This window comes from Engraulis encrasicolus, chromosome 1, assembly GCF_034702125.1.
Source record: "Engraulis encrasicolus isolate BLACKSEA-1 chromosome 1, IST_EnEncr_1.0, whole genome shotgun sequence".
Classification (NCBI taxonomy): Eukaryota; Metazoa; Chordata; class Actinopteri; order Clupeiformes; family Engraulidae; genus Engraulis; species Engraulis encrasicolus.
In genome coordinates, this window is record NC_085857.1 from 41,683,228 (window position 1) to 41,701,796 (window position 18,569).

The following is an 18,569-nucleotide window of genomic DNA, read 5'->3' on the forward strand; positions in this document are numbered from 1 at the left end:
GTACGGACGGAAGATACACTGCATTACCAAAAGTATTCATTATCCTGCTTTGATCTCATATGAACTTAGCTACCATCCCATTCCTAACCCATAGGGTTCCATTTGATATCGGTACACCTTTGCAACCTTTGCTCACTAATCTGGGAAGGCCATCCACAAAGCTGAAGAATGTGTTTATAGGAATTTTTGACCATTCTTCCAAAAGCGCATTGTTGAGGTCACACACTTATGTTGGTCGAGAAAGCCTGGCTCTCAGTCGCCACTATAATGCACCCAAAAACTCATCCATACCATACTCGGTCATCCATGTCTTAATAGACCTCGTTTTGTACAATGGTGCACAGGCATGTTGGAAGAGGAAGGGGCCCGCTCCAAACTGTTATCACAACGTTGGGTACATGGAATTACAGTAATATATTGTATATATGACATGCAATGTCAACAGATAAGCAAATGACAAGATGAAGAGAAAGGGTCCCAAGACTGAGCCTTGTGGAACCCCTTTTGAACTTAAACAGGAATGTGGATGTTAGTCCTATTGACACGCCAATAGAGCATAATGAAATGGGCTTAAAAATAAGAATACAGCATATCCAAACAACCCACCAGTGAGAGTATATCAGAATGGTTTACTTTACTAGTTTAGTCTGCACACAAAGTCTATAGATATAGCGATTAAAAACAACAAAGACGTGCACTAGAACTGTGATTTCTAATTGGGACTTTGGCCTTACAAAGACTGCTGAAGTTTTGATGCTCATACTATAGTACCTGGGGTGTTTGACGTCGGCCATCTTGGTGTTCTCCCCAAACTCCTTCTTCAGGAAGTCCTCCAGGGGGGCCGACTCGTAAGGTCGCGACCCCTTGAACACCTGCTCCTTCATGCGGAAGTACAGGCAGCGCAGGTACGGCATGTCTTTGCCTGGACAGGACAACACACCTCACTATTAGATACATAACGCAGGCTCCTGACGGGACTAAAACAAACCTGCAAAAAAACGAAATAACTCTCTATCTCTCTATCACACACACACACACACACACACACACACACACACACACACACACACACACACACACACACACACACACACACACACACACACTTCCAATGTTCAATTTGAGCCCACTAATCAAATTTACATCGTTAAGATTCCAAATATTTTGTCACAGATTAAATACTACACACACACCCTTCTTTATCCTTCTACGTGATAATCATATTTACATAAACAGATTAACAGTTAAATACTTCTTTAGTTAATACAGTCATTAGTGTACACACACACACACACACACACACACACACACACACACACACACACACACACACACACACACACACACACACACACACACACACACACACACACACACACACACACACACACCATGTATGACTGCCAGTGCCAGGATGCCTCCGGTGCTGGTTCCGGCCACCCAGTCGAAGAGCTCTCTGATTGGCCGACCGGCCTGTCGCTCAAGAGCGATTAGCATCTGGATCAGCACCAGACCCTTAATCCCGCCCCCGTCCAGACATAACAGCCTGTCCCTACGGCCACAGGGGGAGACAGACAAATGGGTGTTAGATCCTTCATGTAATGGTTTATATCACAGATTTTTACTTGTTTATTTCGTATGCCTGAATAAAATAAACTTATCACAACAGAAACAGCAACCTGTGCCTTTAACACCAGGGGATAGAGATGGCAAGGTTAGATCCCGGCCCTAAATGGTGTGCGTGCGTGTTATAACACATTTTTGTGGTGTCTCTTGTAAAAGCTCTACATCATATTTAGCCCTTACTAATGCACGCCGTTCCATCAGTGGAACGCTGTAATAGTTATTGAAAACTTGACTACCATAGTACAACACTACTATAACAGCACACAGGGCCTATATTAGTAATGCACTATGACTTGGTCATTGCGATTCTGGTAACAGCAAATTTATAACCCTGCATTACTATTACATTATACGGGGCCTTTATGACCTGGTCATTGCCATTCTGGTAACAGCAGATGTGTAACACTGTGTCTTAACGGGTTACATAAGTGGTATCCAGAATAACACACACACATCTCTCCATCCTGTTCAGGCATACATACTTCCTGCCTCGCGAGATGCCGTCCACCTCCCCTCGGCCCCCGCTCATCGCCGTCATGGCAGCAGTCACATGCATCATGTCCTCAAAACCTGCCGACCAATCACAGCAGGGCTTTCAGAAGCAGTGGGCTTTCATAGGTCATCGCATCAACGTGTGCTATAAGGCACATTTTGAGGTCTCATACAATCAAATCTGCACAGTATACACGTACATTGAACAAATACAATGTATTCTGGTTAGAAAATGTTCATGTACACATGTGTGCTACATTGATCAATTTTAAATTATACAGAGGTGGAAATAATGGGTTCACAAAAATAAAAATCCTACAATATACAACCAACTTTTTTTCTGAACAAGTTGCTTTACTCTATGTAAATCGGATAATGAAGCAAACTAGTGCAATAAAATCATGATAATAGGGTTTTATTTTCTAAAGCTACATCTCTGCTATTACTGTAGTAGAACCTCTAGAAATAAAAGTAGTTATAAATCAAAGCCATCAATGACAACACACTGCTTTAGGTCAATTAACTCATTGGCTGCCTTGGCCGTCGAATGACGTCATTTCGAATAGTGACGCCCCCTGCCTTCGACGTCGTTCGCCGATAATTGCGTTTTTTTACAGCCAGGCCTCGAGGACGGTCTGAGCTATCTTCTGTATAAATTTCAAGCCTCTAGGCATTTTCTAACTGTTCCTGTAGGTGGCAGAAGTGTCCTTAGGAACAGTCAAGGCAGGGCTGTTCAGACCAGGAGGAAATGTCAAGACAAAAACACCCCTTTTTTACTATTATAATCTCAAAAGTAGCATAGCAAAATCATTTTTGAAAGTAAAGCACCTGTGACAGTAGTCTACTTTCTTGCCCTCTGATTTTAACACAGGTAGGCTACTGATTTTAGTGTCAGAGCCTGACCCAAAAAAAACCTTCCTCTCATGACCAAAATACAACCCCCAGTTGCTATCTAGCTAGAAGGCATTGTAGCTAGCTTGCCCAAAATACACCATGAGATGATCTGTGTGGCAACCTTTCATTTTGGATAATGTGATCAGCCTACACAACATCAGGATGATGCTTACAAAATATCATCTAACAGGAGAATGCACTGGACTAGTGGTGATGTTGGGAATGCTTGGCTATAAATTTTGCTACGCCAGCTAGCTAGCTAGCTAGCACGAAATCGCTAACAACTTACAACTAAGCCTAAATAAAGGAGCCTTGGTAAGTCAACTATTTTTACTCATTCTACAGTTATTTTTTATGGATCTGTATAGTATGATCAGCTTACTGTATCATCAAAAAAGACAGGGGGGTTGCAGATTCTTGGAACAGAGTAGCCTTTGTGTCTGGTCAGATACAGTCAGCTCACATGAGAAAGCATTGCACTTAGCCTCAGACCAGCTAGCCTTCACCACTCCAATCGGCTTGTGAAATGTTGAATATGTGATCAGTACTTTATCAAAAGAAAATTCATTGAACAATATATGACAAGATCACCATAGCAGAACCATGATTACAGTAATCATCAATCTGCAAATTGTCCACTCTGTCAAAGAAGCTGCAGTAAGCTACGTTAAGCGGAGCTGCCTGCCTGCCTGCCTACCTGCCTACCTGCCTCCCTCCCCCACAAGACACAACACGGTACTATTTCTGGAGGAAATAAACCAGCTGTGATTCGTTCTCCAACGAGGGGAGAGAGAGCACGATCAGAGGGGGAGGGAGAGGGAGGGAGTTCCCGGAGTTAGGGGCACCTGCTGTCATGATCCATTCTGCGCGCCAGCAACTAAACCAAAACACTTGTTTTCGAGTCCACCCCCGTTATATTTCAGTATATTAGGTTGAAAAGGTCATACAAACGATCTTTTGTTCAGGCTACAGATGACAGAAGACTCTGTAATAACATCTGATAGGTTTGGAGTTGTTAGGACGATGCCATTATGGGCAAAAACGTTTGCAGTTATAGTTCTACTTCAAATGGCGTTTTCTCAGCTTTTTGGCTAGAAAGCAGCATTTTGGCGAATTCCACTTAATTTCAACAGATGATTATGAAAGAACGGAAAGGGGTAGAGAGACACCGTTTTTTTCTGCTGACAGATGAGCGTCTAATCTGTGTTTTGATAGGTATGGTGTTGACATAGACACAGAACTCAATTTTCTGTGAGCCTCCAAAAAACGCCCAAAATGCTGAAAAATCTCTGGCACTCCGAGGTACTCTTTTATGAAAATGGCTGGCAGCCAATGAGTTAATTATTCCAGATGCTCTGAGTTGTAAGACTACACAGCGATAAGACTTTAGATAGACTTTAGAAAGAGATAAGTCAGAGAGTTATTGGTTACACTTTCCTTGACGCCGGTGTCATACGTATGATATAACAGTGTCATAACATTGTCATAGTGCGGTCATGCATGCGTCATGAACATTATGTCAATATCAAAAACATTATGATAAAGACAGGCCTAACAATGTCAACTTTCCATGACCATAAAACGTTTATGACGTATTATTATTTTGCTTATGACTCGTTAAGGACTGTGTCATGACACCGTTTTGACACTGTTATGTCATACGTATGACGCCGGCGTCAAGTAAAGTTTAACAGAGTTATTTCATGAGGCTACATGCAGTTCAAAACACGATGCAGCCAGCTAACAAGGCGCCGATAAGAGCGTGCATTTTCTCACTTATGACAGGAAGAGGTCACGTAAACAAGGTCAACCACCCCAACCCTAGCCCAAAAGGAAGGAGAAAAAAATGAAATAAAAATAGAAACCTGAAACTTCATAGAGGTGAAACTGAAAGACAGAGAGGAATCCACTGAGCAGCCAGACTCTCATTTATAGTACTTGAGAATTCAGACAGACTTTAAAGGCCAAGACTTTATAAGCCAAGTTTAGGCTTAAATGTTGCATACAGTAAGAGCCTAAACCAAAAACTAAATTAAAGGGGGGGGAAAGACAATATGGATATAGTTCCAGTATCACTGAGCAAATGTAGGTACAAGAGACGTTCTGTGAAAACTTTGGTTTAGTTGACCCCGAGGTAGTTGTGAATGAAACCCTCTGCTGTTGCACTGACATGTCTTTTCAGGCCAACTGGAAAAAAAATAAATGTTGTTTCCCTAAGTGGTCAAAGACTCATACCAGGCTTTCCCCCAGCGCTTTCTTATCAAGGCGGCCGCCTTGACTAAACCCCACCCCCGCCTTGGCTACGTTCCCTAAAAAAAAAAAAAAAAAATGCGTCCGAGGGCAAAAAAAAAAAAAAAAAAAAAACCCTGGCCATTGAAACCCATTCAAAAGTACATTTGTTCGATGTTCGACAGAATATTTTTAATTAGACCTTAAGACACACCATGGGTCTTGTTTAAAGGCTGAGAATCTCAGCTTTCCATACCTGAAAACGGTATTTTCCTAGCATCTACCAATCCGAAGGTAGCCTACTTTAAGTGCAGAATTACTTTTCTAAAGATAGCGTTTTGTTTCCTTGGAAACGGACGCGGTTTATGTGTTACGCATACGCTATTTGACTCGGGTTTGCATTATTATGGATGAATTTCTAATCTTGACATTCTAATGGACAATCTGTGCGAGTTTCAAAATGCGTTTTTATGTAACATGGGAGTAAAATGTGTTAACAGTACGCCCGTCTGGGATTTGTTAGCTAGTTCGCTAGTTAGCTAGCAAGTAAGTAATAGCAGAAATAAACTCTCTCTGGTAATAGATATTAGAATCGATCTGTCTCAATGGCCCAAGCATAAACAAAGAAACACCAGGATTTGGATGTAATGCTATAATATCAGCAATTTGTCAAAGCAAAACATTCTGAGAACATTCACAGAACCAGTTCATTATATCCACAGCCTTGAGTGTCGGCAAATCTTTCCACTTTTGACATGATGTAGTGTAGAGACCTAGCACTTGCTAGCTAACTAGCGGGCCAGCTAGTTTAACAAATCCCAGACGGGATGTAAACACATTTACTCCCATATCACATAAAAACACATTATGAAATTCGCATAGATTGTCCATTAACATGTCAAGATTAGAAATTCATCCATAATAGTGCAAAACCGAGTCAAATAGCGTATGCGTAACACATAAACCGCGTCCGTTTCCAAGGAAACAAAACGCTATCTTTAGAAAAGTAATTCCGCACTTAAAGTGGGCTACCTTCGGATTGGTAGATGCTAGGAAAATACCGCTTTCAGTTATGGAAAGCTGAGGTTCTCAGCTTTTAAACAAGTCCAATGGTGTGTCTTTAGGTATAATTAAAAATATTCTGTGTCAGATCGAAAAAATTAAGTTTTGAATGGGTTTCAATGGCTCCAAGCCCACCAGCAGCGGTAGATCACCACCAGGGGGCAGCACTATGACGTCAGCTGCAACCCAAGAATTAGCATAAATGGGCCACCAGTAGGGCAGTTTAATTACAACAGGGCACTGGAACTCTTTTTTGAAAAACCGAGAAGGATGGCCTGCAAGGACAAGACTTGCAAAATGTGCCATAGGTAGTCATAGGTAGCCAGTCAATTTTGCACTCCATTTGGTTTCTCTTTTTCGTTAATGTAAACAACCTGCACTGCACTTTTTGTTACATTTTTCTTTTCAGCTTCTGTAAATAGTTTTGATATGGCAGGTCAATAAATACATATTTTCCAGTTCTACACAGCTTTGTTATTATTCAAACCCACCCCCCCCCCCCCCCCCCAAACCCCCGAAACAGTATTCGTGCCGTGCGTGACATCAAACCCCGCCAACACCTCCCCCCGCGTGACATCGCGAGTGGCGCCGCCCANCCCCCCACCCGCCACGCCGCCCCCCAGGGACAGACTCCAAGCCTCACCACCTTGACTAACCAATTTTCTGGGGGAAACACTGCATACCGCATTGTTTTTTTTTACAGTTTGAACCTTCGGACGTCCATGTTGTTGTGACAGTTCGCTTAGAAAGATATTTTCCAGCCGTTGTGGCACGTTCTACATCGTCCTGAACGCCTTTAAGGGTGTCGACACCTCTGGGTTAACTAAACCAAACTTATCGCTTAAAGGAACACTTCACCCTTAAATGACCTTTGTAGCACATGCCAGGACTAGCCAGAAGAGGAATAAGAAGCAAGGGAGTATACATGTCTCTCTGGGGGTGCTCTGGGGTAGACAGGGTGGTGAGGTCAACAACGCATATCATAATACTACAACCTCAGAGCTAGCCAGAGGAGCGATGAGAAGCAAAGGGAAAGAAGTGCAGGTCTTTCTGGGGGGGGGGGATTCCAGGGATACTCTTGTGCCTCTTTTCCACTGCCAGATTGCTGGTAGGCCTCCAGCTCCACACAGCGCGACTCGGCCGACAGTTTTTAGTTTCCAAATAGGCTCACCACAGCTCAATTGCACAGCGAAAAGTGGCGGACGAGTTGCGCTGTGTCGAGCTGTAGGCCTACCAGAAAACCAGCAGTGGAAAAGGGGCATTGGCGTATTCTGGAGGTAGAGGGTGGGTCGGGGGTCGGGGGTCGGGGTGTTACCTATGCCTGGAGAGGTGGCTTTCCTGCTGGGAGAGAGCAGCTCTGCGGATGGAGGGTGGCAGCGCTCTGCTCCTACACTACACAGCATGTCCAGCAGAATCTTTCTGTTGGAGCCTTCAGGACGCACGCACGGCCAGCCGGTGGTTAAAATCATGCAGCACACACAAACAGACATACATATTCACAAATGCACACACGCACACACACACACAAGGCCAGAGAGGCAACAACATTGAGAAGTGAGTGTAGAATATTGCGCGCCTTATTTGTGCGTGTGTGAGTGTGGTCAGATGTCAGATAATGAAAAAATAACAATCATGCTCTCATCATGATCAAACGAACATAAAACATAAGTAAATTACGTTAACACAGCCATATTATCAAACAATTAATTTCTTTTTAATCATTTGATCCTATGGTAGTAATGATTCATTCAAATAAACATGTGAGTAATGTTTGATAAAGCATGAAGATACAGCATGCATCAAACGTTTAAAACAATGTACAAAAGTTAACAACTGGTAATTCAACACACTTTGTCAACACACAAGGATGAGAGCAGCCATTTTGTACAATCTCATGTTACATTCATACCATATTCTTATGTTATTTGATGTAAACATGTTAAATATTTTTTTTTATCATTATTACATGCTATCACACGAACATGCATGGAACTCTCAACCAGTTCTGTTTCCATGGCAACTGCCACAGACGTAACTCTACTAACTGACCTCCTAGCTTGACCAGAGAAGGTCTATTGTGAAATAAAAGAATCTTTGGTTTGACCTCCAAAAGTACCATTTGCTAACCACAGCGACACAAATACGTATAAACATGTCAAATTGTATCTGTGTTGCTGGTGATTTAACTTACTGTACATTCCCACGGTAAAGTATGATGCTATTGAAATCCATCTATACATTTAATTCAGCAGGAGTTGTTTAATAGGATCATTTAAAAGCAATCTCCTTTAATCCCGTTGGTGTAATAGCAGAATCCTGCTCAGATACCTAGTATGGCCTGGTCTGCAAGCTGAACGCAAAGATGGATTACCCTGTTTAGATTAGGAAACCATGTCTGGACGGAATTTCAACTTCATTGGCATAATCTGAATGAAAGACTTTGTTTTCGATCATGGAACACATATCAGCCATAAGACATAAGACATACTAAGACTACGATGGTCTCTCCTAGACTGCAGCAGATGGCTGTCGAAAAGCAGAGGATTTGGCCTCGCTTCACCCAGTTTAGATCTGTATACAGTAGAAGTCAACCGAGGTAATGTTTGCATACCACAGGAGGTCTAGAGGGAAGGAGTATAAAGTCATGGATACTAAGAGGAACTACAATGTGAATCTTATCCCTTCTAAAGCGTTCATCTCTTCTAAGACATCTTGGTGTCTCACAAAGGCACCTCATCAGTCTCCTTAACAAGACTCCTTCTCAACATCCCAGCTAATGGCACGGATACACCAAAAGCGACGGAAATAATTGATTTTGTATGAAGGAGCTGGAGAAGAGACCAAAGCGGTTTGGGTGACTAGAGGCGATTTGAGCGACTTGAGCGTCAGTTTGTAGTTGGACTTCAGCAAATATTATGCTAAGTAGCTACAGTATGATGCGGTTGGACAACAGCCGCCGCCACAGCCAACTGGAATGCTTGCATTCTGCTTTTAATGGGTATACTCTGTCACTTACATCGCTCATGCCGCTCTTGCTAAGAACACACTGCCACTCTTTGCAGCTTTGGCCTCTTCTGCGTTCGCAAGGTAAGACACTATCCAAGACTTCATCCAAGTCTCCCTACCAGGTCCTTTTCAGTCTCCTGCTAAGGCACAATCCAAGTTTCCCTACCAGAGTTCTGAATTAATAATCGCCAACCGGCCAAATGCTGGTGCAAATTAACCCATTAGTGACTTGTGTGTTTGGCTGGCTAGTGAGATAAACACAAACTAGCCATTTTGACTGGTGAAGAAAAAAGTTAATTTTTCTATTAGTCCTTCTCAGTCCGTCGTCCTCCTCCCTGGCGTCCTACTCACCTTTGCTGCTGCGTGCTGCGATGAGGCCTGGCGTCTCTCCCAGGTCATTGTGGACCTCCACGTCTGCCCCGAACACGATCAGAGCCTTGATCAGGTCCATGTGATCCAACTAAAGAAACAAAGTTAACATATATTTTGTTCTTGTTTATACCGTTGGGCTTGGTATGGACAATTGAAGATTGAAGAAAAAACACCACAGCAGGAAACAACCTGAAGTACCTTCATGGCCAGGTGCAGGGCGGTGTTCCCGTCGGGGCCTCGGATGTTGGGGTCTCCGCCGTGCGTGAGCAACACCATGGAGGCCTCGAAGCGATCCTTCTTGGTCATGATGTGCAGCGGGCTCTCCCCCGTCTTGCTGAGGTAGTTCACATCGCAGTCTCGATCCAGCAACATACGAGCCATCTGAGAAATACGGTACATGGATAACAAACTAGTTAATGCAGCTGATATGATGCTTTCTGTTTGTGACAAGTACATAGCCTTTTGTTGATGATGTTGTCATGTTTTCGCTATGAATCATGCAATATTGGGGGCGCTGTGGCGAAGCGCGCTGAGCCCCCTCACATTTGGGCTTGCATGTCCACGGGGACCCCGGTTTGAGTCCGACCAGGGTAATTTCCCGGCCCTCCCCCATCTCCCCCCCCCCCCCCCCCCCCCATAATAATAATAATTTTTAAAATCATGCACTATTATAGGTACAGTATGTAATTTTTAGCAGTTCATTTCCAGACCTTATGTTGGTCACTCAAAAATGCTGTCTTTTTCATACATACCACTACCAGTATTCACCTCCACCATGAATTTCTAATATGAGTATTAATTTAGCTTTTTTGGACATTTTAACTTTTCATACTCGAATAAGTGGCTCTCCTCCATGTCTGCCATTTTGAATCACAGGTCATAGATATATTTGGCAGCAAAAATGACTATACTTAAGTCAGAGGCGTAAATATTAGTTTATTACTTAGTAAACATTAATGATCAAACATCACATTTCTGAATTGGGCAGCATACATATTGAAAATAAACAAATAAAATTAGACACTACACGTTTAAAATATAACATACGTAGCAATATAGACTGTGTTTCCCTGGTTTCATATAGTGACTGCTCCTACATGTAGTACACGCTTTACTTTACGGTACTGTTACCATACGTAATTACTGTGTACTTTCTGGGTAATAACAGGTTAACAGAGAGAAGTGACATGGTAGTTAACGGGTAAAAATGGGGTAATTACAAAGTAAATACCATTAATTGGCTAACAACAGGGTAACAGAAAATATAGATGATTAGATGGTTAGAAAATATGCAGTAGTTTAATAGTAATTTTTGAGATATATGTATTGCACGGTATTTACTTTGTAATTACCCCATTTATACCCGTTAGATACATGTAACTGTTCTTTTCTACCCTGTAATTATGCAGAAAGTACACAGTTATTACTGTATCGTGATAAGTAAAGCGTTACCCAGAACTTTGTTTTGCGAGTGAATGAGGGTGGAAACGAATGTGAATGGGGCAAAAGGTTTTCCAGGCTAAATGACCTCTGACCTCTGATGTTTTGGCCCAGTGTAGCGGGGTGCCTCCGTACATGGGGTCCTCTGCCTGAAGTTGAGCGGGATCCACATTCAAAATGGCCTCCGCACAGCTGCACGGGTGGAGCATGACAAAAAGATATATAAAAAAAAAACAACAACAAACTGCATTACAAACAAGCACTGCAATAAGAATGAATTAAATGCAAATACATTTCTCCACATTCAAAATGGCCTCTGCACAGCTAGACGGGTGAAGCATGATGAAAAAAAAAAGATTAAAAAAAAAAAACAACAACAACAAACTCCATTACAAAACAGGCACTGCAATTAACTATTTTGCATTCAGAGCAGAGAGTAAGAATTAATTAAATGCAAATAAATTTCCAAATGGTTGTCAAAGGTCAAAAGCAAAACAGAATTACTACCACGCAATGCCAAAAAAAACTCGGCTCATTTTCAGCAATCAAAGAAGTAGACAAGAAATACGTAAATACGCACAGGTATATGCTGCAAAACTAACAAAATGATTGGCAAAAGAGCTAAGTTGTACGCCAAATGGTTCAAAGTTATCATTGCTTCATCATAAATCTTGTTTTAAGTCCCACAGCTGATTTCATGAACTTTGTGACATATCTTTTACTCCTGGGTACCGCTGGGTATTGTCCTGATGTGCACCGTTTCACCAGTGGATAGTTCAAATTGTTGTAGTTGTTATAGTTGTCATTGAGTCAAAGACTTAAAACTTAAGTTGACTACCATAATACTACACTACTACAACAGGACACAGAGTCTCTAGTCATGCACTATGACTTGGTCATTGTCATTCTGGTAACAGCAACTGTATAACAGCAGCCTTGTCTTATTGCATTAAACTCTCAAGACAAGGCCCCTGTTATAAATATGTTGCGTTACCACAATGGCAATGATCAAGTCATAATGTATTTTTTAAGAGTCTGTGTAATGTCACAGTCGTGCAAAAGGCCGTAACTGCATTGTGTTTTGAAAATTAGTTATTAGGCTATGATTTTGATGACATGTCATTAAAATATCAAATATCAAAATATGAAGTAAAACAAAATGATTGGTCTGCAAAGAAAGGTGTAATATCAAGTCACAAAAACTGGCACATGTAAATAATCTATCTAAAACTACTTAGGCTGGACAACAGGATCTTTGCAAAGTCATTGTGCTCAGTTCGAAGCTCTGCGTAGCAACTGCCCTTTTGCGTTATAAGGCGGTGTGGAAGCACAGTCTTTTCAGTGACTACTACAGCATTACACTGGCGGAACAATGTGCATCGTGAGCAGGGCCGCATTGAGATGGCCTGGCACCCCGAGGCTACAGGTTTCTGAGGGGGCCCCCAAGAAGACAATTTCACGACAAATTTACTGTACATAAACAGTGTCATACTAACGAGCTAGAAATTAAAGGTAACGTGTCCACCAACTGTACATTGCATCCTGTTGCATCCTGTCACAGGTTTTTGCAATTTTTCACTTGTGGCCAATCTGGGGGCCCCCTGACAGGCGGGGGCCCCTAGGCTGCACCCATATCAGTCATGGGTAAGTGGGCAGTCATGGGTAAGCGGGGCAGTCATGAGTAAGCGGTTAGGGCGTCAGGCTTGTTCGACTCCCGATCTGCCAGGTTGGTGGGAGGAGTAATTAACCAGTGCTCTCTCCCCCATCCTCCTCCATGACTGAGGTACCCTGCAAGGATAACATCCTGCCGCACTCCTCCCTTGGGGCACCATTGGAGGCTGCCCCTTTGCACGGGTGAGGCATACATGCAATTTCGTTGTGTTCAGTGTGCAGTGTGCACCTGTGTGCTGTGGAGTGCTGTGTCACAATGGGAGTTGGAGTTTCCCAGTTGTGCTTTCGCTTTCATATCTAGCCTGTGCGTTAATCCGGCCCTGACCATGAGGTGACTCCAACTCACCCTTTCTGGCTGTACTTCATGGCCGTGTGGATGGGGTAACAGTTTCCTCCGAGGACGTCGCACTTGGCCCCTCCGCCCAGGAGGGACTTGACGGCCTCTGCGCGCCCCAGCCGGCAGGCCACGTGCAGGGGCGTCTCGCCCGCCAAGTTGGGCTCGTTCACCCCGGCACACAGGCGGCAGCACAGCACCTTGGAGAAGACCTTTTGATTACAATACACATACAAGGGCGGCCGCTGTTTCATTCTCTTATCGGGTGCCAGGGGGTAGGTAGGGAAATTTTGATCACGCGGACAGTGCACACCAGAGCACGGCAAACCACACGTATCCAAAACTCACACATCTTTATCTGTTGGATAAAGATCAGAATTTAAATTGAATGAACGTTCACAGGTGGTTACACACTGATCTGTATGCTCACAAAAAAGGCTTTTAAAAAAACTACAAAAACATTTCGATGAATGAAATATTCCATCAAGAGGTTACATTAATTCAATATGAGGTTATTAGGTCGTATTGAAACATAACGTAAAAAAATATAAACCATGGAGAAACAAGATGCGTGTGTGAACATTTCTCTTTTTGTTTTCAAAGATGGAATGACCCAGAAATCAAGTTGCCGTTGAATGTGACGGAACAAAAAAATTCAAGGTAAAGGGAAGGTCTCTGTGGTTTCATTCACTACAGAGGTGTTTTGTGGCCGGCCGCGGCTGCAGGCTGCAGCTTACCTCTATGACGGCTGCCGTGTCCTGTTTAGCGGCGCAGTGCATGGGCGTGTCTCCGTTCTTGTCTGTGACGTCGGTGCGAGCCTGACACTCGTCCAGGAGCTCGCGAACACAGTCGACGTTTCCTTGCTCGCATGCGAGGTGCAGCGGGGTCTGACCCTGGCCATCACGAGTGTTGATCTGGCTGCAAGACGAGAAGAAGGAAGGAAGGAAGGAAGGAAGGAAGGAAGGAAGGAAGGAAGGAAGGAGGGAGAAAGTAAAGTTACAACACAAGCAATAAAAACACTTTCACATATCGTCACCTTCCTAAAATAATCGCCTAAGTCATTTTTTGGTCAAGTTCACGTTTTCACCTAACTCATGTCCTCCCCCTTTCTGAGGGAGTTTTTGTGTTCCCTGGAAAAACCTGGAAAAAAAATGACTAAGGCGATTATTTGAGGAAGGTGACGATATAGCACATTAACCCATTAAGACGCGACTTTATACATTTGCTGTTATCAGTATGGCAATGACCAAGTCGTAGTGCATTACTAAAGGGCCTGTCTTATGTCATAGTGTTGTAGTACTATGGTACTTATCTTCTCTATGACTATTACAGCGTGCTGCTGGAGGTACGGCGTGCATTAAGAGGCTACAACACACTCAGCATCAAATCACTTTCACATCTTAGATCACCACTTCTTCACACCCATCTCCCTAAGTTAGTTATTCAGTAAGGAAAAGGGGAAGACAGGTCACCACTCTCCACAGTGCCACAGTCGAGCATGATTATTTCCCTTGCATCCTTTACCTCCGACCTGCCGATTTACTGCAGCATGCAGTGTTCTGGACACAAAAAAACACGGCATATTGCAAAAAACCCTGCAATCAGGGCTGGACTGGGACCAAACACCCACCTAGTCCTTTTGTCTTAAACTCGCAACTACAGGACACATGCATGCTGTTTTGTACTATATCTTGCTTGACTCAGTGCACTGTCTATACTGAAGATGGACCAATGGGCTGCTCCCTCTAAACTGCAGGCAAGGGGTCCGTATCTCGAAAGCGTCTTTGCTAACGACGGTAGCAACGTCCTTCGTAAGAGCGACTCAACTCCCTCTCAACAGCGCCGCTCACCACTAAATCCAAGGGAACGGTAAGACGGTCTTAAGACGGTCTTAAGACGGTTAGCAACGACAAAAATCGAGAAACGGACCCCTGTCCATAATAAAACAAACTGTTTTCAAACCAACCAACAAGAAAACAACACCATCAGGCTCTGAGGTCTTTGAAAAGTCCCTGTGTGCCAGATTACGAATCCAGCCCTGGCTTTAATGCCTTAATGCTTTAATACAACAGTTCAAAGACTGGTGGGGTGACTTCTACTTTGATACATTGGCCATTTCTCAAAGTCTTAGTGTGCACCCTTCCAAGTGTATCAGCCTTCGTAATCATGCCCAGTGATTGGATACTCTTTGGTGAACTCTGCGGAGTATCCAATCACTGGGCGTGACTAATTAGTCTCACACACTTCCAAGGCTCATACACTTGACATTGAGAAATAACCATTCACTGACAAGGCTCTTAATGTACCTGAGAACATAGTTGTGCTTCAGGCACTCCCTCAGTCCCGTTTCCACGGCGATGTGGGCGGAGCTCCAGTCAGGATGGCTGCGCAGACAGTCCACTACCGGCTGGATGGCGTCGGGTTTTAGCGCCGGGAGCATCTCGTAGAATGGGCGGAGTTTGAGGGCGTACTGGGGGTACCAGTTCATGGCGTCCTCCTCCTGCTGGACCTGGAACAACCTACAAATGGACATTTGAAGGAAATAAAAAGAAATGTCAAAGGTCACCATTTTATATAAGAAGATGTGTGACGGACGTGTTCCTGCAGAGTTCGTCCGCAAACTCACCACGTCGTCAACCAAATTACACAATAAAAACCATAAAATAATAAACATAAAACAAGATTAATCTTGTAATCTCCTTTTAATCTTGTTTTATGTTTATTATTTCATTGTTTTTATTGTGTAAGTTTATCTCTTCATCCATATTGATTTGTTCTGTTTTGTCTGTGTCCTGTCTGTAAATGTAATTGTGATGTGTGCTGCCGCCTTGGCCAGGGCTCACTTGTAAAAGAGAATTTTATTCTCAATGTGATTTTATTTCCCTGGTTAAATAAAGGTAAAATAAAAAAAAATACAACAGTTTGGCAATGGGAGGTACAGTATGATACCGCTGGACTAAAGGACCAGTCCTCCAGCCCAGCGGCTTCAATACTGTATGAGGCTTTCAGGAGGGAGGTTTACCAACGTTCCACGCTAACTCTGCTAGTTCACCTCCGTTACAGATGTAGGTAGGAAGATGCATGTACAATTTAGCTGAAGCTTTTATCCAAAGTTATTTACAGTTACTTTAGATACAAGTGATGGGCTACAGTTCCTGAAGCCAAGTGGGGTGAGGCCGGCGACTTTTCTTTTATTTCACCTCAACCATGGCTGGTAAGACTACACAGGACACGAAAACAATACAATAATAAAGTCTGTGACACCAAGGCTCCTGCCGTTCCTGTTTTTAATAGATTAAAAGAAAACAGTAACAGGAGACTTGGTCTTAGTTCTACAGTGGCGTGAAGAGAAGAGTAGAGTAGAGTGTCATGTATTAATCCCAAGAGACATTAAGGTGTCCAGTAGCATACATACATAAATACAGAACACACAAGACATTACACACATCATTGCATATAGCTCACGCTTACATACATTCAGCCAAAGGCAGATCACACACACACACACACACACACAGCTGCGGTTGGTGATGAGAAGTATAAGAGTGATTCATCACATGTGCCATAGCTAAGTGTGATGATATGCAAGACAGACTTCCTCACTATAAGGGAACTGCTGACTCGATAGTTTGGAAATGAACAAGAAGATTAACAAAGTCTGACACAGATTGAGCTCTATGTCATTTCACAGACTCTGTAAATGTTTCCGGAAAATGTACTCGGTTGGAAGGTGTATGGCCCAAACACATGATGGGGTTATGATGGAGATTTAATGCATTCCTCATTCATTATTCATGCGTCTGCATTAGGGGATGTCGCTTAACACGTTCATGACATTTGAAGCGATACATGGTACCCATATGTTTTTGTCTCATAATGCGAAACTGTGTAAAAACAGACACACTGATTAAAAGATAACCAAACTAGGTTTAAAAAAAAAAAGTCTTTTTTTACTTTATTTGATAGGACAGTGTGAGAGGTGGACAGGAAACAAATTGGGAGAGAGACGGGGAGGTGTCGGCAAAAGACCAGGGCTGGGAATCGAACCCGGGTCAGCCGCATGGCAAGCGAGTGCCCTACCGGTTGGCCACGGCAGGGCCCAGAATCGATTTTTTACTTCCACATAAACCACACCACTGCAAGGACAGCAAATTAGGAAGCTGGCCACAGCTCTCATGATTGACATAGATAGAGAACTGAAAACCAACACAGAAGACCGAAGTTTACCCCCCTACCACCACCACACTTCCAAAATGACTTCATCCATCGTCTTATTTACTTACCGCAAAGCAGTGGCGGGGGTCTCGGGACACAATAGCAGGCAGTCCCATGACTGCGTGTTCTTGTAGAGGACTATTCTGCCATCCTCCTTCAGCTTTACCACACTGCGTCCGCTGTAGTCCGACAGGGGCACGTCCTTCACTTTGTAAGGCTTGGCGAATAAGGCAGAGGAGACGGAAGACAAGATGCCCCCCAGGAAGTTCATCCTGCCTAAGAAAACATATCGTTTAAAAATACAACATTTTATTAACAGAAGTAGTTACAAATTAGGTCAAGTTTTGAGTTGTGTTGTGTTGTGTTGTGCAATACCAGTCCTGTAACACCATCATAACATTACAGTATAATCAACATACCAGATGTATTATTTTACCAATCATATAAGGGAGGATACACAATTCTACATTCAGGACCTTAAAATGAACATTATCAAACGTTCAGAAGTTCCCCGATTGTGCAAGAGAGGGACATACATTCTGTAATGTAATAGTCACATGTGTCTGCAAATAGTTGCAATGGTGCAACAGACATGTGGCTTGTAAATTACATTGTAACCTTTGACAGGGACGTGCACTAAGGTGAAATCCAATGGAGATCGATGCACGCAAATGCAAAGCTCATCTGACCCAAACCCCAACGTCTGGTTCGGGGCGACTTGTCCCACGGGTTCTTCACCCCTAAATGCCTTTGAGGTGTCTGTTGGCTGACCTTTCTAGGCAGAACTTGCACCAAGTAGAAATTAACGAACACATACGCCTTTGAGCACAACCAAGTGTCGTTCAGAAGGCGAGGCAGCACGAAAAAAGATACGGCTAACTGCTGGCTAATGTCCCAGGAGCACACTGCTTGTCAGTAGTTAGAATTTCCCGTGGAGTGGAGAGGACATGCTAACAGAGATGACAGGTTAACATTACTCCGGTGACGTGTCCTGTGATGAGAAAACCTTAATACCGCTAATCGGTTTATTTCCAATCCAATCTCGTAATCATAACACCAACCTGATGATCCTGTAGCGTCTTGGCTCAAGTTGTCCGATAGCTGTCTGTGTTCGATTTATGACAGAATATCAACAATCGACGCAGTTCAACCAAACCTCATTCAATGTTTGACAGATGACTGATTGTCCAATCATGATGAAGCAGGCTGGGTCCGGTTAACCCAATCA

The 18,569-nt window shown here is 43.3% G+C and overlaps 1 protein-coding gene across 2 annotated transcripts in view; it reads right to left on the reverse strand.

The window, feature by feature from the left end:
- The window catches only part of pla2g6 (phospholipase A2, group VI (cytosolic, calcium-independent)), a 33,388-nt gene extending 14,901 nt beyond the window's left edge, over positions 1-18,487 (reverse strand). For both annotated transcript variants that reach the window (XM_063202442.1, XM_063202435.1), the window contains exons 1-12: positions 18,403-18,487; positions 17,410-17,617; positions 15,433-15,645; positions 13,864-14,044; positions 13,139-13,326; positions 11,217-11,313; positions 9,880-10,062; positions 9,661-9,769; positions 7,619-7,732; positions 2,109-2,196; positions 1,392-1,552; positions 772-922 (exon numbers count right to left, since the gene is read on the reverse strand). In XM_063202442.1, coding sequence (XP_063058512.1) covers positions 772-922; positions 1,392-1,552; positions 2,109-2,196; positions 7,619-7,732; positions 9,661-9,769; positions 9,880-10,062; positions 11,217-11,313; positions 13,139-13,326; positions 13,864-14,044; positions 15,433-15,645; positions 17,410-17,612 — 1,688 coding nt within the window. In that variant the 5' untranslated portion in view covers positions 17,613-17,617; positions 18,403-18,487. The remainder of the gene's footprint in view (positions 1-771; positions 923-1,391; positions 1,553-2,108; positions 2,197-7,618; positions 7,733-9,660; positions 9,770-9,879; positions 10,063-11,216; positions 11,314-13,138; positions 13,327-13,863; positions 14,045-15,432; positions 15,646-17,409; positions 17,618-18,402) is intronic.
- Positions 18,488-18,569: the final 82 nt, after the last annotated feature.